We start from the raw sequence: 25989 nt of genomic DNA, 5'->3' as shown, positions 1-25989 counted from the left end.
TAGGAAACACAGTTTGAAAATTAAAACCCTTGGGTTTAATGTTTTACTCCATTTTTTAGCTTGAATTTCTTCAAGACTGCCCTCAGGAAGCCTATCAATCAGGCCATTTTTATTCCATGGCCCATTGTGATCTATTTATAAAGTCAAAAAGGCTTTAAATAGCAAATACGTCAATGTGAAGTTATTCTCCTAATTATCTTTGAACTATTTACATATTTCAAGTGTAAACCATGATGATGGAATTTTTAAAACACCAATTCTAATTTCAAAAAATTGCAACTATTACGGTTTGTCATCGTTGATTTTTATGCATTCTTATTTGAGAATTTACTGTAGTCATTCCTTTGAATCTCGTGAGCCTTAGACAGGAGCTGAGAAGTTGAAGTAAAGCAGTTGTATTCCTACGTTGTTTTGGGTTAGGTCATTAATGATATATTTTACTTGGATTTGGTGTGAATCTCCAGATTACCTAGTGTATCTCTGTTCGAGAATAATTTCAAAATTGCACTCTAAATCAAATCTGAATAATAATCTGACATGGTTAAAAGAAGAGTATTTTAAGGCATCATCATCATTTTTATTTAAAATGTAAGCTGAGTACATTGACCATAGTTGAGGTTCTTGCAGGGCCACAACCTAATCATTTTGAACACATTCTTATCATAACGTGATGTGATAGAGCATTACATGGAATCTGCTGATCCCAAGATCTGTCCCAGATGCAGTGGTCTGAAGAATTTTTTAAAAATCCTTAGCTTATCTTAACATTGCTTCTTTCTAGTAAAAAACATATTGGGGGAAATTTCTGACTACTTGGGCTCTATTTTTATCAGTGTTTCATTATATAATTTTTAAAAGGCTTCTTATTGATTTTAACAATAAATATTAAAGAAGCAATTTTTGACAGGCATTTAGACTTCTAAATATGAGTTATTTCTCTCCAGTGCTGATTTGTTCTTCTTTACTTATGACCAGATAGACCTTTAAAAGATAAAATAATAATGAAGTACTTCTTATGGAGACCTCGTTTGTTTTCTGTAATTGGTGAACCAGAAGGTAGGACCATTTTAGCCGGGGAGCATGCAGATGGAGTATTCAGGCAGATGTCAATTCTCTCTCAGTGTTCCTGTTCCCCTTTGGGGCACACCAGGTGCTGGGAATATATTTGACATGAAAAATTTTTGCCTAGCAATAAATACTTTGGAATGTCTTTAATGTCATAAAATATGTCTCACTTTAAACAAGTGTCTCCCATAGGTTTAAAAGGGAGAATCTTTTCTTTTGAGCGGGATATGATTTCTTATTCTGATGTAATAAAGTCTCTTTTCCCAATCTTCTCAGTTTATAATCAAGAAGAAGATTCTTTTTATGTCCACCATGATATCCTGTTGTCTGCATACCCTTTGAGTGTGGAATGGCTGAATTTTGATCCTAGCCCAGATGATTCAACTGGTAATTAGAAAAGTTGAGATTGCTCAATGGTTCTACTCCTATGTGTTTTTCCTAGCCACATAAGTTACCTATTTTGTGTGAATGTTTTCATAATTATTGATGTTTTATGAAGTTAATGTTATTTTATGAAGTTATATAGTTCTCCAAGCACAATCACTTAATTGTTTTGGGTCTGTGTGTCTCCAGACTTTGGGCAGGCTAAGGAGGTTGCTGCTCCACTAGGCAGAAGGACAGGGCCTGGAAGCTTTGGGTCTGCAGAACTGTGTGAAGGTCTCCTACAAACCCAAACCTATAAACTGGCATGGTGTGTCTGATGTTACCAGCTAGAGTTTAGTGCATGACCCTTTTCAGAAAACATCAAGGTAAACCAAAATGAAGAAAGAATTGGGCTCTTGTGTTAGTCCCTTTGGCCATAGCTGCACAGTACTAGTTGCCCCTGCATACTTCTTAACAAGGATAAAAACTGTTAATAGTCATACCTTACATCTTGTTTGCAAAGCTTGTTCACATTCATGATATTCAAATTGTTATTCAAATTGTTATTCAAATTGTGGTCTGAGGACGGCAGCACAGCATTGCCATCACTTAGGAGCCAGTTAGAAATGCAGTTTTGGGGCCCCACCCAAGACCTGAAACTGAATCTGCATTTTAACAACATTCAGGTGGTGTACACACATACGAAAGTTTGAGAGAAACTGCTCTAAGCCATGACTCAGTTAATCTGAAGTGTAATGTATTTCATTAGGAGTTGTATTTTAAATCATAAGTATATCATCTCCTCCTGTAGGAAATTACATTGCTGTGGGAAACATGACCCCCGTTATTGAAGTGTGGGACCTTGATATAGTGGACTCTTTGGAGCCAGTCTTTACACTTGGAAGTAAGCTATCAAAAAAGAAGAAAAAGAAAGGAAAGAAGGTAAACAAGCTAATAGATATTTAAACTCTGATGACAAACAGAGAGGTTTGTGGGGCTGGGGACGGGGGATGGGAACATGCACTTTTTCAGTTAGACACTTTTGGTGAAATAGGACAGGTAATTATGAAGTTACTCTAGTTTCTAGTTTTGAAAAGCCCATCCAAAGAAAAATTGACTTCTGATTATATAAAACCTCCACTGGCACGTTATCCATCCTTACACAAAACAAATTACTCTTAAGGTTATGATCTTCCTTCATAGAGAGTAGCTGTTCACACTAAAATGCTATTTTTGAACTTTTAAAATATTTCTGTTTAGCCTTGAGTACGTTGAATTCTAAATATCCATGTATTCCTGTAGCTTTGAAAACTGTCAGGTTTTTGGTGGCGGAGAGATGGGTGGGGTGAGGATTGACTTGTAGAATTATAGCACCTAGGTTAAGAACTACTATAGTTTCTTCCCTGTAAAGAACATTTATCACGTCTCTCAAGTAAGAGGAGGAAAAGGTGTTTCTTTCCCTAGATATTTGGGCAAGTTTACTTAAAATCAAAATAAGGTTTAAAGAATCTTTCAAATTAATATACCAATTTTATTTGGGGGTGTACTTTAATACCAAAAGTAATTAAACAATTATTACAGAATTCCTCAGCAGATGGGCATACCGATGCTGTCCTTGACCTTTCTTGGAATAAGCTGATCAGGTAAAAAATACCATTTGCAGGACTGTTAAAGACGGTAACCAGCGTGATTCTACCTCCTGTCTACACTTATCTCTCTACATTATGAGTTTCACATCTTTGTGTCCATGTTTTATTTTCTTTTCCTGCAGTACAAGCTACTGGAAGGCAGGAGCTCTGCTGTCTGTATCCTTGCACCCCCCAGCATCACCTGCCAGCTCTTCACTTAGTAGATGCTCATTACATATTTGGGGACCAAGTGCCCTCCTCTCCAACACCACTGGGAAAAAGCAGTATGTACTGCAGTGCCAGTGGTGCAGTAGAATTGTTTCTTCAGGGAAGACGTTTTTCTCACTTCATTTAGTTTTCACATCTCATCCACGTGTTCTTTATATATATATATATTTTTTTAACTGGTAAAATATATGTAACATTACCATTTTAACCACGTTTAGGTATACAGTTCATTGGACATTTTTGCACATTGTGTGCAAAACGATCCACCATTCAACTCCAGAACCTTTTCATCTTCCAGAACTGAAACTATATGCCCATTAAACAGTAACTCCCCATTTCCTGCTCCCTCCAGGCCCTAGTAACTACCGTTCTACTTTCTGTCTCTATGAGTTGACTCCTCCAGGTACCTCTTTTTTTTTTTTTAACATCTTTATTGGAGTATAATTGCTTTACAGTGGTGTGTTAGTTTCTGCCTTATAACAAAGTGAATCAGCTATACATGTACATACGTCCCCATATCTCCTCCCTCTTGCGTCTCCCTGTTATAAGTGGAATCATACAGTATTTGTCCTCTTGTGACTGGCTTACTTCACTTAGCAAAAGTTGTAGCATGTGGCAGTATTTCCTTCCTTTTTAAGGCTGAATAATATTCCATTGTACGTATATGCCATATTTTGTTTATCCATCTGTTGATGGACACCTGGGTTGCTTCCACCTCTTGGCTTTTGTGCATAATGCTGCTGTTATTGACACAGATATAAATAATGTGGGTTTATGTGTATCTGTTAGAGTCTCTGCTTTCAGTTCTTTTGAATATATAGCCAAAAATGGAATTGCTGGATCTAATGGTAGTTCTATGTTTACATTTCTGAGGAACCACCATACTGTTTTCTACAGCAATTGCACCGTTTACCTCCCCTCCAGCAGTTCACAAGGGTTCCAGTTTTTCCACATCCTCTCCATCACTTGATACCTTCTGTTTTTGTTATTGTTGTTTTCATAATAGCCATCCAGACAGGTGTGATGCAGTATCTCATTGCAGTTTTTTATATAAATTTATTTATTTATTTTTATTTATTTATTAGTTTTGGCTGTGTTGGGTCTTCGTTGCTGTGCGTGGGCTTTCTCTAGTTGCCGCAAGCAGGGGCTACTCTTCGTTGTGGTGCGCAGGCTTCTCACTGCGGTGGCTTCTCTTGTTGCAGAGCATGGGCCCTAGAGTGTGCGGGCTTCAGTAGATGTGGCGCGTGGGCTCAGTAGTTGTGGCTTGTGGGCTCTAGAGTGCAGGCTCAGGAGTTGTGGCGCACGGGCTTAGTTGCTCTGCGGCATGTGGGATCTTCCCGGACTAGGGCTTGAATCCGTGTCCCCTGCATTGGCAGGCGGATTGTTAACCACTGCGCCACCAGGGAAGCCCTCATTGCAGTTTTGATTTGCATTTCTGTAATGATTAGTGCTGTTGATCGTCTTTTCAAGTACTTATTGGCCATTTTTATATATTCTTTGGAGAAATGTCTATCCAAGTCTTTTTGTCCATTTTTCAATTGGTTGTTTGGTTTTTTGTTTTTGAGTTGTGTGAGTTCTTTATATATTCTGAATGTTAATCTCTTATGAGATTTATGATTTGCCAATATTTTCCCCCATTCGATTGGTTGCCTTTAGCTCTATTGAAGTGTCCTTTGATGCACAGAAGTTTTTCATTTTGATGTAGTACAGTTCATTTTTACTTTTGTTGCCTGTGCTTTTAGTATTATAGCCAAGAAATCATTGCCAAATCCATTGTCATGAAGATTTTCCCCTAAAAGTTTTATAGTTTTAGCTCTTAAGTCTTTGATCCATTTTGAGTTAATTTTTCTATACTGTGTAAGGTAAGGGTTCACCTTAATTCTTTTGCATGTCATCCACATATTTTTCATACTTATCCTTAAACAACAATTATGCAAAGGGGCCATTTTCCTAATAGTGTAGTTGGTTTGAGGGGCTGCTAAGGCAAGGGAGGTAAGCATTAGGTTGAGTACAGCTTACTTAAGGGAGGTAAGAACAAACTGGATTACCCAGGGCACTTTTTTTTTTAAAGCATTTCTATTACACTGGACACTTTATAATTATGAGCATTCTAAGGAAGATCCCAGAGTGCTGGCTTAACTGAAGGATATCCTATCTTGTCTGTGTTCAGACCTCTTCAGAGTTACGACTATTTGGGGAAATGGACCTGAGAAAGTTGTTTAGGTTAGTATTTCCCAAACATAGCTGCAAATCAGAAACTTCTGGGTAACCCTTTAAGGTACAAGTTCCCAGTCTCTAATCCCCCAAGATTGAGTCAGTTGTTCTGGAGCAGGGGCCCAAGAATCTGTTGGTGTTTTTGTTTTTATTTTCAAAGCTTCCCCAGATGAACCTCTTGCTGCCGGGCTACAGGCAGTTGTTTGGGTTTTGCTTGAATTGGCCCTGATCCTGATGAATGGGGGGATAAATAAGAGATCTAATAATGAGTGTACCATGCTTTTAGAAACCCAATTTTATATATAAATTCTTATATAGCAACTGTTACTTTGAGCAACTGAAAGTTCTTTCTAATGGAACAACCTCTCGTCAGTATTCCAACTGACTCATCAATTCCTTTCCCCAGCCACAATTCCCTAGTTCCATTTAGACCCTTATCAGCACCTGTACTCCCTTCCATCCCCATCTGCACTCACATCTCTTTGACTTCAGTGCCATAGATTTCTTTGCTCCTTCACTCTCCTTTCTCTATCTTATTTTAGATCTTCGTTCTCCTTTCCCCTTTCTTTACTGAAAAGGTGCAGTATGCTTTAAAATATGTCCCATACTCCAGTGCACAGAGTTTAGGATTATGGTGAGGAATAACATGTTGACCTTGTTACTGGTGGGGCCCTTGGTTTCTAGTAAAATCCTCCCAGGAAAAAAAAAATGCATGTTCTCTGCTAATTCATACTCTTGTTGGAGTGCTCTTCTTGCGGTTGTAGTGTTCAGAAGTTTTGTTTTTGTTTTTTTCGCCTCATACAATAAGAACTTTAATGTGGGAGGAATCTCAGATATTTTTGGAATGACTGGGATGAAAAATGTACTGTGGAATTTTAACTTTTTGCTGTTGGGAGACATAGAATATAAATAAACTAGTTACTGGGAATTTAAATTAATATTTAATTTATAAAATGCTAAGGACTTAAAACATTGTGACCTGTATGTGGGACTTAATGGTAGAAAAAAGCTAGCATGACCTGAATATACATGATCCTCCTAAGAGACCTTGCATATATCACTGAAATGTGAGTTACAAAACTGAAAGTAGTTTGTATAATGGAAGTAATTTATTGAGGAAATAATATCTGAAAATGAGTCCATCAGCATTTTATTTCAGCAGTATATTGGTTTTCTGAACAAAAACATTACTGTCACTAATGGCCTAATTTTGTATTGAGCCATGTTAAAGTTCGATGTTGAAGAATGAGCTTTCAATTTCAGGAGTATCTGTATTTTTAGGAGGCAGCTAACATTTATCAAGGGCCTGCTATGTCCCAGTTACTCAGCCAGGTTCTTGCATAGCAGCTCTTTGAGGTTGGTTGTTTCATTCTCGTTGGCAGGCAAGTGGCAGCACCAAGACTCCATTTCAGGTTTTCTGGGCCCTAAAGCCTGTGTTCCGCTGTAGAACTACATTATTAGCGCCTGATCCCTAAGAGGTAGACATATTGGGTTTTTTCTGTTAATAGCATTTAATGCTCTTTTTTAAGGAAGAAAAAAAAACAGTTGAGATGTAATTCATAATATATGACCTAAGGGCTTTCCTGGTGGCACAGTGGTTGAGAGTCCGCCTGCCGATGCAGGGGACACGGGTTCGTGCCCCGGTCCGGGAAGATCCCACGTGCCGCGGAGTGGCTGGGCCCGTGAGCCATGGCCGCTGAGCCTGCACGTCCGGAGCCTGAGCTCCGCAACCGGAGAGGCCACAACAGTGAGAGGCCCACGTACCGCAAAAAACAAACAAACAAACATAATATATGACCTAGCAAGTACACGTCATAAAATCCACTCTTTTAAAGTATATAATTCAGTAGTTTTCAGTATATTCACAAAGTTATGCAGCCGTCACCACTGTCTAATTCCATAACATTTTCATCAGTCCAAAAACCATGCCATACCCATTAGCAGTCACTCCTCGTTCTCCTGTCCCTCCAGCCCCTGGTAGCTACTCATATGCTTTCTGTCTCTGTGGATTTGCCTATTCTGGACATTTCCTAGAAATGGAATCATATAATACGTGGCCATATGTATCTGGCTTCTGTCACTTGCATAATGTTTTCAAGGTCCATCCATGTTGCAGCATCTGTCAGTACCTCATTTTCTATTGCTGAATAATATTCTCTTGTATTGGATATACCACATTTTGTGTATCCATTCACCAGTTAATGGACATTTAGTTTGTTTTTGCCTATTATGAATAATGCTGCTGTGAACATTCATGAACAAGTTTTTGCATGGACATATGTTTTCATTTTCTTGGATACATACCTAAGAGTTTAATTGCTAGGTCATGTGGTAGTGTCTCTACCATTTACATTCCCACCAGCAATGTAGGGGGGTTCCAGTTTCTCTACATCTTGCTAGCGCTTGTCTATCTTTTTCATTATAGAGATCCTGTATGAAGTGATCTCCCATTTTTTTGATTTTCATTTCCCTAATGACTAATGGTGTTGAGCATCTTTTCACGTGCTCATTGGCCATTTGTATATCTTCTTTGGAGAAATGTCTGTTCAGATCCTTTGCCCATCTTCTGATTGGGTTTGTCTGTTTATTTTTTGGTTGAGAGTTCTTTATGTATTCTAGATACAAGCACTTCATCACATATATGATTTACAAATATTTTCTCCAGTGGGTTGTTTTTTCACTTTCTTGGTAGTCTTATTTGCATCACAAAAGTTTTTCATGCTGATGATATCCAGTTTCTTTTTTTTGTTTTTGCTTTTGGTGTCATATTTAAGACCATTGCCTAACCCATTGTCATGAAGATTTATACCTGGGGTATTTTGGGTTTTTTTTTTTTTTTTTGAGTGCTTTAGAGTTTTAGCTGTTATGTTTAGTAGACCTGTGATCTATTTTGAATCCCTTTTTGTGTATAGTGTGAGGTGGGGCTCTATCTTCATTTTTTTGCTGTAGAATATCCAGTTGACCCTGAGTCATTTGTTGAAGATACTGGTTTTTTCCCCATTGAACTAAGCATAAATACTCTTGGCACCCTTGTCAAAAACCAGTGAACATAAGAACATAAATTTGAGGGTTTAATTCTGGACTTTTCTATTCTGTATGTCTGTCCTATGCCAGTACCACATTGTTACGATTACTGTTGTTTTTCAGTCAGTTTTGAAATCAGGAACTGTGAACTTTTCAACTTGCTGTCCTTTTTTCAAGATTATTTTGACTAGTCTGGGTCCCTTGCATTTCCATATCAATTTTTAAAACCAGCATTCAGTTTTCTGCAAAAGGGTCAGCTGGGATTGTGGTTGAATCTATAAATCAGTCTGTAGTTGGCAATATTTCTGTCTTAATGTTAAGCCTTCCAGTCCGTGAGCATGAAATGACCTTCCATCAATTTAGATACTCTTTAATTTCCTTCAACAATCTTTGTTTTCAGTATATTAAAAATCTTACTTTTCTTTTGTTAAATTTATTCCTAAGTATTTTATTCTTTTTGATGGTATTGTAAATGGAATTCTTACATGTAATCCTCTTGATTTTTAAAAGATTACCTGATTTGTTTCCTTTCTCAGAAATGTGCTGGCCAGTGCATCAGCTGATAACACTGTTATTCTGTGGGATATGTCCTTGGGGAAACCAGCAGCCAGCCTTGCCATACATACAGACAAGGTATGGTGATTTAATGGATAAAAGGGATTCTAAAAAATCTGAGACATATGTTGACTACAAATAATCCCAAACATTTATATATGGCTTTTTGTGAATTACAAAGTGCTTTGACATGCTATCTCACTGGATCCTTCACAGAGCCCTTTGTGATAGTTATAATTACCCACCTGAGAGATGCAAAAATGGGTGCAGAAAGGTGAAGTGACTAGGAACATTAGTGCTTTGCAGCATTTTTACAGAGGCTCCTAAAAAGGGATGAAGGGGTATCAGTCACCAAATGGGGTTAAAGAATCTAACAGATGTTACTACAGAACCCAGGGATCTAATGTGCTAATGTACATTGTGAAACTTCCGGAACGTGTGGAGTTGCCCAGTAAGTTTGACAGCTCCCATTTTTTCTTCTGATTATAGTTTAGCATGAGGGACATAGGTATACTGCCAAGCACAGTTTGGGTAGTGCTGCATTGTGTCTCTTAAGTGTCAGCCTTTATCCAGAAGTATGTTTTGTCCTTTTGATTATGCAGTACATTTACATTTCTTTAGATAGTACTACATTTCAAAGGGAAAAACCTGTAGAAACACTGCCAGATTGAGTCTCACCAAGTATAAGGCAGTTTTACCAAACCAAAACAAACATTGATCTATTCATTTATGTTTCTTCTTTTCAGGTCCAGACTCTCCAGTTTCATCCATTTGAAGCACAGACTCTGATTTCTGGATCATATGATAAGTAAGAAAGCGTTTCAGGAATTATTGCTGTCGTTTTTATCCTCTTGAACTAATTCAGAAAGTGTCACTTGATGCTCAGGTAGAATTTATTACTGAGGCTTCTGTGTGTTTAAATTTGTAGGACTACTTATTTGTCCTTTCAACTTGATCCTTTCAATCTGCAAGGGAATATGGTTCTGTTATAATGTAGTTCCTAACTAGCAACTACTTTGATTTTTTTAGCAGGTGTATGAGTTAGACATTGCTGTGAAATAAGCCATCCCAAAATTCAGTGACTTAAAGCAGTGAACATTTATTTCTTATCACCTGCAGGGTTGAGCTAATCAAGGCTAGATTCAACTGGTAGCTCTGCTAATCTTGGCTTGTTCAGGCTGGGTCTGGAGACCTGGCTCTCCTTCCTCGTGTTTCACATCTTCCTGGGACCAGCGGGCTGGCCCACACGTGTTGCCATAGCAAGGTCAGGAGTACAAGCAGAGACACCAAGGCCTCTTAAGACCTGGGCTCAGACCTAATATACGTCTGTCTTACTCTTGGCCAAAATAGACATCACATGGAGTGGGAAATGAACTCTGCCTTTAGGGGAGGAACTGTCAGATCACTGACAGAAGGCATGGATGTAGGGAGAAGTGAAGAATTGAGACCACTATGGTCAACCACAGGGGTGTTTCCAGTCATATGTGTGCTTTTTACAGATTGGGTGAGAAGGTAGGAGAGGTAGCTAGTAAAAACAGAAACCAACTTGCAGTCTTTATTTTGATTCCTTACCCTTTTGAAGAGTCCTATATTTACATTTTTTAGTTGGGATTCATGCAAAAATTGCAAAAGTCTATTTATCAGTTCCCCCAACACAGTAGCCTGCTTGTAAAGAGTAAATGTGGCTGAGATGTGAGTTATCTGGCTCTGAGCACTACTGGGGAAGGGGAAATTAGAAATTGTCCCATTCTTTTGGAAATAGAGAGGATTCATCTTGGAAGTAGAGGATTCAGTCTGGGGGAGGTCAAGGCCACTGTGACATCCAGAGCTACCAGTGTCTTCAAGTGACAGGACCAGAGTCCACCAATTAGTAAAAATCAACTCTTCTACTTTTAGATGAGTTGATTTTTCTACTTAAAATAGGCTTTAAATAATTGGATCTTGATTTCATGGTGTTGTTTTATTACCATTTCATTAAAAATAAAACATACAGGAAAATTGAACCCTTAAAACCCTAACTTTGCCTGAACACATCCAGGTCGGTGGCTTTGTATGACTGCCGAAGTCCAGAGGAAAGCCATCGAATGTGGCGATTCAGTGGGCAGATCGAGAGAGTGACTTGGAATCACTTTTCACCTTGTCATTTTTTGGTAAGAGTGTGCATATCACTGTTCGTTTATCAGGTTATTAATGACTTTTTTTTCTTTACTTCCATTGTAGAGAGAATCTCTGAAAAGCTTTTTCTGTATTAACAGTGTGAAGTATTTGGGTTTGGGTTTTCTTTAAAAACAAAAATATATTTTTAATAAGAGAACAGTGGATTTGCCACAAAAAGACAGTAAACATGTAAATGATTTTGCTAATTTCCAATCATTCCAAAGTGTCACATTTTATTAGTTGTAATTAGTTGATCATTTTAAAATTACTTTGAAATACTAAGCATGACTAATATCCTTTTTATGTTTTTTAATGGTTAAAGCAGTCCAAAAAAAAATTCCTTTATTTATATATTAGTACTTAAATGGAGCTCCAGTGATGCAAATGCTAGCCTATTTAACTAATATAGCACTTAATATACCACCATCTCCCAGATAGAAAGTTTATGATCATTTTGTAAATACCCTTAATATCTGAAGGATAACAGTTTTCCATGTAGGATCCAAAGATGCCACTGACATTTCAATCCGTGGAAAAATAAAATCCCAGCTTTTATCCAGAAGGGAAGATTAATTAGAGAAATTGTGATACATACATATATTGCCTAATTTTCCTAAAGCAAATACGTAGTGCTTTGTAAATGAGGAAAGGAATTCTTTAAAAAACAGCTTTCTTAAAATATGTGAACAATTTTAATAAGTTTCCTGCACTTGTGGGAACATTTAGTCTCCTCTGTGTGGAGTTGCATGTAGTTCCCAGCTGAGCTCCCTTAAGCCAGATTTCATCTTACAGTTACCAGGAGTGAAGTCCCCATTATATCTGAATGTTGTACTGTACTTTGGCTCTCAGCAGGCAGGCACACATATTTCCTGAGGTTATTTGCTAACAAATGGTTATCAGTACTAAATTCACAAATATTTAGGGAAATGGAAAGTAATCAAAATGGCTTACCTCTTTCCCTCCAGTCTCAAAGGATGGATCTCCCTCTTCTGTTTTTATGCCCATCTGCAGCTCCACCTTCAAGACTGCATCAGTTGTCCTTTTTCCCCCTCCCTTTTTCCTGTCCTGGCTATTGCCCTTGGCCTGTATATAGGCTCAAGTTTCTGTCTCCTGTCCTTGACTAGGTCTCTTAATTCCTTCAAAATTTTCTCTTCCTTTCTTCAAAGTGGAACTGTAATCTGCCTTTCAGTCCTGATCTGATTAAATCTCTGCCAAAATATTGACAGCATTGTCACTCCTTTCTTCAGAACCCCTCTTTCCTTGGCTTCTTTAACACTGTCATTCCCTCCTCCCTCTTTGATTCTTACTTCTGTGAGCTCCTCCTCAGCCTCTACCGTAAGTGGCTGTGCTCTCCAGGTCTCTGTCCTCAACACAGTGCTCTTAATTATACACTCCCGGGGTGTATCCCCTCTGTTCTCAATGGATGTAACTTCTGCCTCTGTGCTTCCATATCTCTGCAGTCTGTATCACTACCACAGCTTCATACTCATATCCAACTGCCTAATAAACACGTCAGCTAAACTAGTCCTTGTAAGAACCAACTCGACTTATCCACAAGTAAATTCTTTATGTCCATGTTAATTTGTAATAAGCTCTTCCGGTAAGTCAGGTACATAGCTGATTTTCACAATGATTTATACTGTTTACCCATTGCTAAATTTTATTGTCATGTAATATTACCTTGCCCATCTTTTACTCTTTCCAGGCCAGTACAGATGACGGCTTTGTATATAATTTGGATGCACGTTCAGATAAGCCAATTTTTACACTTAATGCACACAATGATGAAATTTCTGGTGAGCAAGAATACTGTTTCTTTCGTCTCTATTAACCTATGATGAAGTAAATTTATTTCAAAGTGAGAGTCTCTGAACTTATCTTCCTCTAGGTCTTGATCTAAGTAGTCAAATCAAGGGCTGTCTTGTGACTGCATCAGCGGACAAGTATGTGAAGATCTGGGACATATTAGGAGATAGGCCAAGCCTAGTTCACTCTAGGGACATGAAAATGGTAAGAATATCCCTGGGCATCTTGGTTTTTTGTTTCTGATCTGTCGTGTCGTTTGTCTTTCTCTAGGAATCATTGCACTAAAGAATATGGATTTGTTGGGAGGTTAATTTGGGGCTTAGTCAAATTTGTGCAAGTTTTATAACTTAGGACAGTTTGGGGAGAAATCAATGACTAGCTGGTTCCTTTTCCAACTCACATGATTAACAGTTGCTGGGAAAAACAAGGATGATGAGGGGGTGGTTTTCAAGGACACAAGTGGAATGGCCACATTTTTGTTTTTAACTTTTTATTTTATATTGGAGTACAGTTGATTAACAATGTTAGTTTCAGGTATACAGTAAAGTGATTCAGTTATACATACACATGTATCTGTTCTTTTTCAAATTCTTTTCCCATTTAGGTTGTTACATAATACTGAGCAGAGTTCCCTGTGCTATACAGTAGGTTCTTGTTGGTTATCCATATTAAATATAGCACTGTGTACATGTCAACCCAAATTCCCTAACTATCCCTCTCCCCCTTTCCCCCCAGGTAACCGTAAGTTCCACAATTTTTTAACCTTAAAATCAGGACCATCCCAGGAACTCTTAAACCTTTATAGGGCACCATAGTGGTTGAGGTCAGTTTATCACCTACTTCTTTGTACAACTAGTTCTTACTACACTGATTACTACATAGTAGCAAGAGTTTTAGAAGTAACTGGAATTCAATAATTCATTCATCAAATATTTATTGAGCATATACTGTATGCCAGGCACTAATTATAAAATTTAAATTGCAGACATAGAACACTGCACACAGCTGTTTAAAATTGTATATATGTATATATATATAAATATAAATATTTGTGGAAAGGCAGGTTACAGAGCAGTTTTTGTGGAAAGGCAGGTTACAGAGCAGTTTTTATAGCATCATTCCATGCATATATTTAAATACTTAAGTCTTTGAATGCTTATATTTAAATCTAGAAGACCCTGTCCCAAAACATGAACAGCTGGTTATCTCAGAGTGATTTTTATACTTTTTTGTATTTTCTATGATGCAAATGTTGTAATAGAGTTAAAAATTTTAAATGATTGAATAATGACATCTGGTATCAGCATCATTATGGGAATATTTAGCAGATTAGATTAATTAGGAGGTCCCTATTAGAATGACAATGGAGATGAGAGACCTGAGTGGTCAGAGCATACACCTGTCCTCCCGGAATGTCCATCATGCTGAACTTGTCCAGCTTTGTATTGTAGAGATAGCCCTTCCAACTTGACTGAACTACCTTTGCAAGAGCCTTGAAAGAGATTCTGGTGAGTTGGTTTTGAGTAACCATTCCAATCATAGGTTCTTGTAGACAGGAGTAGGGATCAAGATTAGAGCTTTCTGGAAAGACTGAAATCACTGACTTTGTATTCTCTTCTCAGGGAGTTCTCTTCTGTTCTTCCTGTTGCCCTGATTTACCATTTATTTATGCTTTTGGAGGTCAGAAAGAAGGGCTTCGGGTCTGGGATATAAGCACAATCTCTTCAGGTAAGAATCTTAATTTCCTGCTTTTTCTGGATGAGTTCTATAAGAGCTAAAGTAGTAGAATCTGTGGCTTGAATACATTAAGGAGATAACAAAGATGGATCCAGTGTTCATCCTCTAGTACAGTCTGCTTAGGAAACAGATAAGATCAAATTGTAATTTGGAAATGTTCATGTTCACAAATAAATTTGTCTTCACACTTTAAATGTAGATAATTTTTAAATATCTTTATGACAAAATTTGAATTTTAAAAACAAAAGACTTTATTGGAAAGCTGGAAGGATATATAGTGTGGTCTCAAAGAATGGCCCTCCTCTTCCCAGTGTGAATAAGTCTGCCTTTTTTCAACTACTTCCTAGAAAATCCAGCTTTCCTGAAGGGGCCACTCTGTTCCCTTCTATTACTTACTGATTCTTCCCTCCACTGGGATCCTAAATCCACAAAGTTCTATTCTGATCATGATACAGAGAAAGATGAAGGTAGGAAACAATCAGAAGTACAATAAGGGAAGGACAGCGTCACTGTTATAAGGGCTTGGACATCTGTTATCAAGGTGGATTTGATAAATCCAGGACAAGGCAAAGAAAGTATTAAAAAAAGGAGGACCAATTTAAAACATAGTTAAAACTTCAGAACATTATCTTGGACTTTTGAGCTGGTTACTTACCCATTTATAAAGTGCTAAATATATATTTTTCAAAACAAAATCACCACCACAGGGTAGATAGAGAACCTCATTGCTCATGTCTACATTTTAGTCTCTTTTTATATTATAGGGTCTTAGTTTTCTGATCTGGTAGCTTCTTAACCATTTATTTATGTTTTAGTAAATGAAGCATTTGGAAGACGAGAGAGGCTTGTTCTCAGCAATACAAGAAATTCATCTGTTAGTGGCCCTTTTGGGAGCAGGAGCTCAGCAACACCAATGGAGTCTTAATGAAGAGCATACAGTTTCCTGTTTTATTTACCCTAACTCAGTTTTTTAAAGCTGGCCTAAAGATGTTCCCTGCTGCAGCCATCAAAATGACTGAAACAAAATTGCCTGACATTCCTCTCTGCAGCTGTGGTGGCAGCACAAACAAACAGGGCTGGTCTTCGTACTAACCTTTCAAGCATGTGGTATATAGGGCTCCACTTGCATTTCTTGAAAGGGATAATAAAAAAGGTTTTTTAAAAATAATTCCTTAAGTTTGCCATCTGTCACAGGTAGTCTAGGTTTGTAAAATAAGTAGTACTTCATAGAACTTTAAAGGAGGAAAATCTTCTAATATCTTAAAAGATGGGTAAACCCAGGCCTGGAAAAGTGGTAATTAGGCCAAGATTGCACAGTAGACTATGAGCACAGGCAGGTCCCTCTGGGACTACACTTTCCTGACCAGCTGTTCTCCAATTAGTGCTCATGACTTAGAAATGTTCTTAGTGCTACTCTCTTAAAAGTGGCATATGCCTTTTTTTGTCCATAGCATAGTATTCAGTGTTACCAAACAAAAGAGGCATTACATAATGATAGTCCAACAAGAGGATATAACATTTGTAAATAAATATTTAGGTACCCTTATGTTGGGTGAATAAATAAAGCAAATGGTAAAAGAGCTAAAAGGAGAAGTAGCAATACAATACAATTACTAGTAGGAGACTTTAGTACCCTACTTTCACCAATGGGTAGCTCATTCAGACAGAAAATAAGGACACATCAGCCTTAAACGACACACTAGACCAGATGGACTCAGACATATATAGAATATTCCACCCAAAGCAAGAGAATACACATTCTTCTCAAGCACACATGGAATATTCTCCAGGACAGATCATGTTACACCACAAATATGAGTCTCAATAAATTTAAGAAGACTAAAATCATATAAAGCATCTTTTCTAACTAGTTATGAAACTAGACATAAGTTACAAGAAGAAAATTGGAAAATTTCACAAATATGTGAGGATTAAACAACATCCTATTGAACAACTAATGTGTCAAAGAAATCAAAAGAACAATGAAAATGGAAATACAACATACCATAATTTATGGGATGCAGCAAGGGTAGTTCTAAGAGGAAAGTTCTTAGCAATGCCTACCATCAAGAAACAAAGATTTCAAACAAATGACCTCACTTTACACCTCAAGGAACTAGAAAAAGAAGAACAAAGCCCGAAGTTAGTAGACAGAAGGAAAAAGATCATGGAAATAAATGGAATAGAGGCTAAAAAGACAATAGAAAAGATGAAACCAAGAGCTACTTTTCAAAAAGATAAAACTGACAAACCTTTTGCTTGACTCAGTAAGGGGAAAAAAAAGAGATGAGGACTTAAAATCAGAACTGAAAGGGGAAATGTTATACCTCAATACCCCAGAAATACAAAGGATCATAAGAGACTACTATGAGCGCCGTACATTAATAAATTGGACAACTACCAAGACTGAATCACGAAGAAATAGAAAATCTGAACACACCAATTACTAGTAAGAATGTTGAGTCAGTAACCAAAACCCTTCCAGTAAAGTCCAGGACCAGATGTCTTCAATGGTGAATTATACCAAAGTTAATACCAATCCTCAAACTCTTCCAAAAAATATAAGTGGAGGGAATACTTCCAAACTCATTTTAGAAGGCCAGCATTACCCTGATACCAGACAAGGATGCCCCAAGAAAAGAAAATTAAAGGCCAATATCCCTGATAAAAATAGATGTGAAAATCCACAAAATATCAATATTAGCAAACTGGATTCAACAATACATTAAAAGGATCATACACCATGACTGAGTCAGATTTACCCCCAAGGATGTAAGAATGGTTCAACATCTGCAAATCAATTAATATGATACACCACATTAACCAAAAAAAAAAAGGATAAAACTCATAGGATCATCCAATAGATGCAAAAAAAATCACATTTGACAAATTCAGCATCAATTTATGGTAAAAACAAGGTGGGTATAGAGGGAATGTACCTCAACGTAATAAAGGACATATATGACAAACCCACAGCTAACATCATATTCAGTGGTGAAAAGCTGAAAGCTTTTCGTCTAAGATCAGGAACAAGACAAGGATGCTGCCACTCACCACTTTTATTCAATGTAGTATTGGAAGCCCTAGCCAGGGCAATTAGGAAAAATAAAAATCCAAATCACAAAGCAGTAAAATTGTCACTGTTTGTGGATGACATAATATGTATAGAAAACTCTAAAGACTCTATTAAAAAAATTAGAATAAATTCAGTAAAGTTGCAGGATACAAAATCAATACACAGAAATCTGTTGCATTTCTATACACCAATAACCAACTGTCAGAAAAAGAAGAAAGCAATGCCATTTACAGTTGCATCAAAAAGAATAAACTACCTAGGAATACATTTAATGAGGAGGTGAAAGACCTATACATTGCAAACTAAGACACTGATGAGAGAAACTGAAGACACAAATAAGTGGAAAGATATTCAGTGCTTGTGGAGGAGATGAATACTATTGAAATGCAGGAACTAACCAAAGCAATCTGCATCTTCAATGCAACCCCTGTTAAAATTCAAATGGCATTTTTCACAAAAGTTAAATAAATAATCCTGTAATTTGTGAGGAACCACAAAAGATCCTAAATAGCCAAAGAAATCTTGAGAAAGAACAAAGCTAAAAGCATATGCTTCTTGATTTCAAACTATATTACAAAGCTGTAGTAATCAAAACAGTATGATACTGGCATAAAAACAGATACAGATCAATGGAATAAACAGCCTGGAAATAAACCCACGCATATGGTTAATTTACAACACAGGACCAAGAACATACAATGGGAAAAGGGCAGTCTCTCTTCAATAAATGGTGTTGGGAAACGACCACTATCTCACACCATACACAAAAATTAACTCAAAGTAGATTAAAGACTTGACTAGTAGACCTGAGACCATAAAACTCTTAGAAGAAAACATACACAGTAATTTCCTTGACATTGGTCTTAGCAATAATTTTTTTGGATCTGACAAAAAGCAAAGGGAACAAACGTAAAAAACAAGTGGGGCTACATCAAACTAAAAAGCACCTACACAGCAAAAGAAACCAACAAAATGAAATGAAGAGGCAATCTACAGAATGGGAGCAAATATTTGCAAATTATATATCTGATAAGGGGTTAAGATCCAAAATGTATAAAGAACTCATATAACTCAACAGCAAAAATCACCCAGTTTAAATATGGATAGAGGATATGAAAAGACATTTTTCCAAAGAAGACATACAGAAGCCACAGGTACATGAAAAGGTACTGAACATTACTAATCATCAGGTAAATGCAAGTCAAAACTACATCAGATGTCACCTCACCTGCTGGAATGGCTATTAATCAGACACATGAAATAATATGTTGGCAAAGATCTGAAAAGAAGGGAACCCTTGTGCACTGTTAGTGGGAGTGTAAATTGGTGCAGCTACTATGGAAAATGTATGGAGGTTCCTCAAAAAATTAAAAATAGCACTAACATATGATCCAGCAATTCTACTTCTAGGTATTCATTTGAAGGAAATGAAAACACTAAAACAGATACATGAACCACCAGTGTTCACTGCAGCATTACTTAAATAGCCAAGACATGGAAACAACCCAAGTGTCTGTCAATGGATGAATAAAGAAAATGTGGGGACTTACCTGGTGGTGCAGTGGTTAAGAATCCACCTGCCGGGTTTCCCTGGTGGTGCAGTGGTTGAGAGTCTGCCTGCCGATGCAGGGGACGTGGGTTTGTGCCCTGGTCTGGGAGGATCCTGCATGCTGCGGGGCGCCTGGGCCCGTGAGCCACGGTTGCTGGGCCTGCGCGTCCAGAGCCTGTGCTGCGCGACGGGAAAGGCCACAGTGGTGAGAGGCCCACGAGCCACAAAAAAAAAAAAAAAAAAAGAATCCACCTGCCAATGCAGGGGACACGGGTTCGATCCCTGGTCCGGGAAGATCCCACATGCAGCGAAGCAACTAAGCCCGTGTGCCACAACTACTGAGCCTGCGCTCTAGAGCCCACACGCCTAGAGCCCATGCTCTGCAACAAGAGAAGCCACCGCAATGAGAAGCCCGTGCACCACAACGAAGAGTAGCACCCACCTGCCGCAACTAGAGAAACCCTGCGCACAGCATTGAAGACCCAACAGCAACAAATAAAAATAAATTTTTAAAAATGTGGTACACACACACAAAATGAGTCATAAAAAAGAAGGAAATCTTGCCACTTGTGACAGCATGGATATACCTTGAGGGCATTATGCTAAGTAAGTCAGAGAAAGACAGATATTGAACTGTATGATCTCACTTCTGTGTGGAATCCAAAACAAAATCCCCACTACCACCCAAGCTCATAGCTATAGAGAACAGACTGGTGGTTGCCAGAGGTGGGGAGAGTGGGTGAAATGGGTAAAGGGGGTCAAAAGGTATAAACTTCCAACTATAAAATTAAGTCCTGGGGATGTAATGTATAGCATGGTGACTATAGTTAATAATACTGAATTATGTATTTGAAAGTTGCTAAGACTAAATTTTTAAAGTTCTCATCACAAAAATTTGTGTGGAGTGATGTTAACTAGATTTATTGTAATCATTTCACAATATATACAAAATCTAATTATGTTGTACACCTGAAACTAATGTTATATGTCAGTTATACTTCAGTTTTTTTAAAAAAGGAGAGAATGAGGGCTTCCCTGGTGGCGCAGTGGTTGAGAGTCCGCCTGCCGATGCAGGGGACACAGGTTCGTACCCTGGTCCAGGAGGATCCCACATGCCGCGGAGCGGCTGGGCCGGTGAGCCATGGCCACTGGGCCTGTGTGTCCGGAGCCTGTGCTCCGCAACAGGAGAGGCCACAACAGTGAGAGGCCCGTGTACTGCAAAAAAAAAAAAAAAAAAAAAAGGAGAGAATGTAAAACAGTTAAGATGTGCCCCCTCAGGCAAAAGACAAAGACAAAATATATCTTAATTGCCTGTCATAGCCAAAGTATATCACTTCTACCAAATGTTCTATTTCTCCTAACACGACTTCCTCTCCTCCTTTGTTATATGAGTTAAATATAACAAAAAGAAATGCTATGACTATATTAAAAGCAAAGTAGTGACTCATAAATATGGTTTCCTAGAACTCTGTGGTAGGTTAATTGGGAGTACTCTCTGAAACAAGACCTGTAAGGAAAGAGGGATGCAGAATTATGTGAAGGGATAAGCTGAACTGATAGGAACTTTCCACAGATGTCCCATTCGGATCTCTAACCCTAAAGCTGAAATGACCCTCCACAGAAGTCCTAAACTGAGGCACTGTCACTGAGCATTTACCTGTACACCAACCAGTCGTTTGGTTTAGACTGCGTGCAGGAATGAGCAGGCATTGTCTCCCTGGGCAAGGCAACTGCCATAAGCTGAGAGCCATCTCCAGAGAAAAATTCAGCTGTGAGCAGTCATAGGCCAGCACCTCTGGAAAGAGCTTGTTATTTGTGAAAGGGATTCTGGGTGGTTCATCCCAGCATCCACTACACAGTTCAACATCTATTTCCACAAATGCCAGAACATACATTCTTTTCATATGGAACATTTTCCAAAATTGACCATATGCAGGGCCCTGAAGCAAGGTTCAACAAATTTTAAAGAACTGAAATTATTCAGTGTGTTCTCTGATCATCATGGAATTAAGCTAGAAATCAATTAAAAAAGATCAACTAGAAAATTCCTGAAAATTTGGAAATTAAGCCATTCATTTACAAATGATCCATGGGTCAAAGGAGAAAGCACAACAGAAATTAGAAAGTATTTTTAACAATGAAAAACAATGAAAGTCTAACATAAAAAAATAGGATGTAACTAAAGCTATATTGAGAAGATGATTTATAGCCTTAAAAGCATATTAGAAAAGAAATAAAATCAGTTATTCAAGCAGCCATCTTAAGAAGAAAAAGAATAGCAATTTAAACCTGAAAATGTGGACAGAAGGAAGTAAGAGTAGAAAGTAATGTCACAGAGACAGACATACAATACAGAAAATCATCAAAGCAAAAAACTGGTTCTTTAGAATACTAAGAAAGCTGATAAACCCAGGAGCAATACTGATAACAAAAGACACACACAAGTTATCAACACCAGGAACAAAAAAGGGGACATTGTTACAGATCCTAGAGACAAATAATAAGATATGAACTTTATGTGACTAAATTTACACATTTAAGATGGAAAACTTCCTAGAAAAACATAACTTACCAGAACTGATACAAGAAAAAATAGAAAATATGAATACTGAAACACACTTAATATTCATATCAAACTGCCTGATAGACACATAAGCTACGTCAGAGAACCATGGAGTTATCCCTGATTGCCCTGAAAGAATATCTTCCCTCTTGTAGCGGTAAGGCTGACACAGGGATAAACCAGAAGCAGTCTGATCCTGCAGGTTACTGACTTACAACACAGGTTGAATTCATAGCTTCAGCAGATTTCTTAAGTGAAAATTACAGTATTTGGGGGTAAAAGTGCAAAACTGAAAAATAGAATGGTAATATTTGAGAGGATTCTAATAACTCCAATCACCCCCAAACCCCAAAGATTTCCCTAGTCAACAGAAGCAGCTCCTCCTCCACTATCTAATGAGAATGGCTTTGACTTTCTTGAATACCCTGTAATGACCACACCAAAATAAAATTCCAATTCCCCTCATTTACCAGTCCTACTACCTCCTACTGCCTCTAACCTATGACTAAGACAAACCCTCAAATCCTGTATAATTTCAAAGACAAACCTTGTAAAAGAAAGCTTATATATTAACAGAATTACAAGAATTTCCTAACTCTTGAGGAATATGTGTCCAAAGGATTCTGAGGATGCTGGACCGGGAAGGAGAAACATAATTTAGATGAAACTGAATTTATTGTTTTGGGCACATTTCAATTCAAGTGGTCACAGGTGATGATCTAACTCATGTTCCAACCATGGGGGCCAGGTACAATTTTGTACCCCATCCTCTAACAGTAGCTGGATCCTCAGTGCCTTGAAACCCAGCGAGGTCAGACAACTAATGCAAGATCCCATTTCCTTGTGGACCTAATTCCTGTAATATTTCTGGATACCAATTACTTGATCAGCATTCTTATTTTCAGAAAACAGAATCCCCTCAAGCTAGTTTAAGCAAAAAGAATTTATTATGCAGTATAGATAGCTCATAGAATCACTGAAAAGGTTTCAAATGGAGTCCAGGCTGAATTCTAGGAATGACTCCCAATCCCATACCACAGAAGTGAGCTTTCAAGGTACAGTGCTGCTTCTACAATCAGGAAGCGACCTGCCACACCAGAAGGCCTCCATCCACACAGCCACCAGCTCCAAAACCACATCAGCCTCGGTAAGATCCAAGCCTGCATATTAAATAGACGCCTCAGGCCCTGCTTCTGTCCCCACATAACTCACTTCCGAATCAAAGTCTCACACAAGTGCATCTGATCAGAGAAACTGTGGTTTTGTTTGGAATCTTAGCTCTAAAAGAGTCTGGGAAGCAGGCATCCTTTTTCATAACAACGTATTGCTCAGTATGAATGTGCCATAATTTATTCAACATTTCCGTTCTGGAAGACACTTAGGCTTCTTCTGTCTCCGCTGTTAAAAACTCTGATGTATACCTTCATCCTAACTACACACCTGTAAGAAAGGACTATGATCCTGAATATATCTTTTTTTTTTTTTGCATGTGTGTATGCTTCTGGGCTTGAGATTGAATTTCCTGGTCATAAGCCATTGTTTTTTCATCTCCCTCCCCTACACTTTATCTCCCTCCTCTACCCCACTTAAAGTCTAACATGTTCCTTTCCCAAAGAGAACAAATATATACTGAATGAGTGGGTCATCCTGCTTTTCTTTGGCCTCAAAATACTACTTGCATTTGGGAATTTCAGATGCAAAATAGCCTGGCTCACTTTCTTTTTGCTACAGCATATCTGGGTCAGGCATCTTGAAAAAGTCCCTAACAGGATATTATGTCATCTCCCACGCTTTTGACTAATTCATTTTTCATAGCTGAGTGCCAGTTGTCTGTAACCAATTAAGAGCAATGGCCCATAATGGTGCTCTCTGCTTATAAAATGCATTTCACAACCCCAGCACAAATATGCAACTAGTAGAGGTAGCAGTGTGATGCACCCTGAAATGAGGTGTCAGAACAGCAGCATGTGGAGTCACATGGAAGAGAACCCTGGAGGAGAAATATTTACATACATTTTAAAATGTACTTTTTAAAAAGTGCTCCCAGGCAGTGAAGTACTGAATATGAAATGTGGAACATCTTTATTTTTCTGAACTTCATTTTCAATAACCATAAAATGGGGGTAAAATCTACTTTTATAATGCTCTACGAGGATTAAACAAATGTTAAACTAAAATATACTACTGCTGTTACAAACGATATCTGCAAATAAATGTGTCACAGATGTCCTAGAAGATGTTAGCTAAGAAGGGCTGGAAGTTGTCTACTGACCAGTGATAGATCAGTCAAGAAGTAAATTTTCCCAAAGTTAGTACCCTTCTCCCTAAGTGATTTTCTCTCCTCATCCTGGCCATTAACAGATCTTGATGTTTGTGCTACCCCAAAGCCCAGCTCCAGCCTGTGCCTCAGCAAGTAGGCAGCAGCACGAAGCAGGTGGAGGGTGGAGAGGGCTGCTGCAGCAGAGAAGACAAAAACCAAAGCGTGCTTTCCACGAGCTCCCTAACTCGTGTATATAAATATGTTTTGTCTAAATAGAATAATTTAAATGTTCTGTGTGACTGCCTTTAAAGACTTGTAGCCTGCCTATATGCCACGGTGAGATCCCAATTTTAGGCAGGCCACTACTGAAGAATCAATAAAGCTTGGTGGGCTAGGCGCAGACCGCACTTAACAGCCACGTAACTGTGTGTCAATTACTTAACCTCTCTTGCACCTCTGTTTCTTCTTTATACTAGGGATCATCACAAGTCTACTGTGCAGGTTAAATGTGTTATTTAGAAAACATTTAGAACAATGCCTGCCACAAGTAAACACTACCAATGCAATTAAAAATAATCAAAAAGCAGCTATTGATTTGGTAAACTAGTCATTCTAAAATTTTTAGCCCTGGGACTTCCCTGGTGGTCCAGTGGTTAAGAATTCCGCCTTCCTTGGGGACTTCCCTGGCGGTCCAGCGATTAAGACTTTGCTTTCCAATGCAAGGGACGTGGGTTTGATCCCTGGTCGGGGAACTAAAATCCCACATGCTGCGGGGCAACTAAGCCCGCATGCTCCAGAGCCCGCGCGTCACAACCAGAAAGAAGCCCGCATGCCACAATGAAGATCCTGCACGCCCGCAACTAAGACCCAATGCAACCAGATAAATATTTTTAAAAATAAATAAATAAAAATAAAAATTTTAGCCCTGTTATCTCAAATGTATTGCCCCAGCCTTATTTTACTACACCACAGATCCAGGATTGTTTTATCCACTTTTCCTTACTATTCTTCTCTTAGTATTACATTTTCACTCCTGCTCCTAGATTTTACTACTTCTTGTACCTGTAACACTTGCCATGGTCTGGCTTGCCTTGGGTATAGGTGTCTGCATCTGCATCTTGTGGGGTCTCCAACGTTTAAGACTCCTGTGGACTGCTTCAGGATCACCTGGGGAGCCCAGGAGGCTCATCAGTAGGCCTGGGGCTGACCTGGACACCTGACTTTTCTCATTTCCTCAGGTGATCCAGCTGTGTATTCAGATCTCTGCAAAATTTTGAGTTTCCAGAGGACAAGGGCATAAGTTCTAACCATTTTTCTGTTCCTTTACAATGCCTTAATTTGTGCCAGCACTCAATAAGTGTTTTGGGGTTTTTTTGGTTTTGTTTTTTGTTTTTGCCAATATATGGTTTTTGAAAGAAAGTTGTCCTTATCTGAGGATGACATAGGCCTGGGGGCTTCATGACTGTCAAGTGTGTATATGCAAGAAAAGCAAAGGAACAAAAACATAGCTGAGGAGCAATTCTATCCTTTCAGCAGTCCAGAAATCTGCCAGTGGCAAAACACACCACTACAGATTGTTACTGCCATTATGTTGCTCACGATTTGTAAAACTGAGGTTAAACTGTAATCACTACTCTGGAAGCTGCTCCTCTATGAAGCAATCACCATAAAGATGGTCTATTCGGTTGGACAGTATTTAGTTTGCCAGGGCTGTCACAACAAAGTACCACAGACGGGGGGCGGGGGGGTGCTTAAACAAGAGAA

General features: G+C 38.3%; 1 protein-coding gene and 1 long non-coding RNA gene across 3 annotated transcripts in view; one reads left to right on the top strand and one right to left on the bottom strand.

Moving 5' to 3' along the window:
• The window catches only part of PWP1 (PWP1 homolog, endonuclein), a 21556-nt gene extending 5611 nt beyond the window's left edge, over positions 1 to 15945 (top strand). The window contains exons 6-15 of the mRNA XM_004322483.4: positions 1342 to 1452; positions 2240 to 2370; positions 3010 to 3071; positions 9059 to 9155; positions 9824 to 9885; positions 11116 to 11227; positions 12940 to 13030; positions 13123 to 13244; positions 14663 to 14768; positions 15593 to 15945. Of these exons, the coding sequence (XP_004322531.1) occupies positions 1342 to 1452; positions 2240 to 2370; positions 3010 to 3071; positions 9059 to 9155; positions 9824 to 9885; positions 11116 to 11227; positions 12940 to 13030; positions 13123 to 13244; positions 14663 to 14768; positions 15593 to 15702 (1004 nt within the window). The 3' untranslated portion in view covers positions 15703 to 15945. The remainder of the gene's footprint in view (positions 1 to 1341; positions 1453 to 2239; positions 2371 to 3009; positions 3072 to 9058; positions 9156 to 9823; positions 9886 to 11115; positions 11228 to 12939; positions 13031 to 13122; positions 13245 to 14662; positions 14769 to 15592) is intronic.
• LOC141275825 (uncharacterized) lies at positions 13514 to 25989 on the bottom strand. 2 transcript variants are annotated; one of them, XR_012324207.1, is made up of 3 exons: positions 21060 to 25989; positions 19404 to 20617; positions 13514 to 14892 (listed from the first exon to the last, which is right to left on the bottom strand). It is a non-coding gene; the product is annotated as an uncharacterized lncRNA (long non-coding RNA). The 2 variants fall into 2 exon arrangements; XR_012324206.1 differs by having other exon boundaries at positions 19404 to 25989.

The sequence above is a fragment of the Tursiops truncatus genome, chromosome 11 (assembly GCF_011762595.2).
Source record: "Tursiops truncatus isolate mTurTru1 chromosome 11, mTurTru1.mat.Y, whole genome shotgun sequence".
NCBI classification, from domain to species: domain Eukaryota; kingdom Metazoa; phylum Chordata; class Mammalia; order Artiodactyla; family Delphinidae; genus Tursiops; species Tursiops truncatus.
Note: the sequence above shows the minus strand (reverse complement) of the source record. Positions and strands in the feature narration are given on the sequence as shown.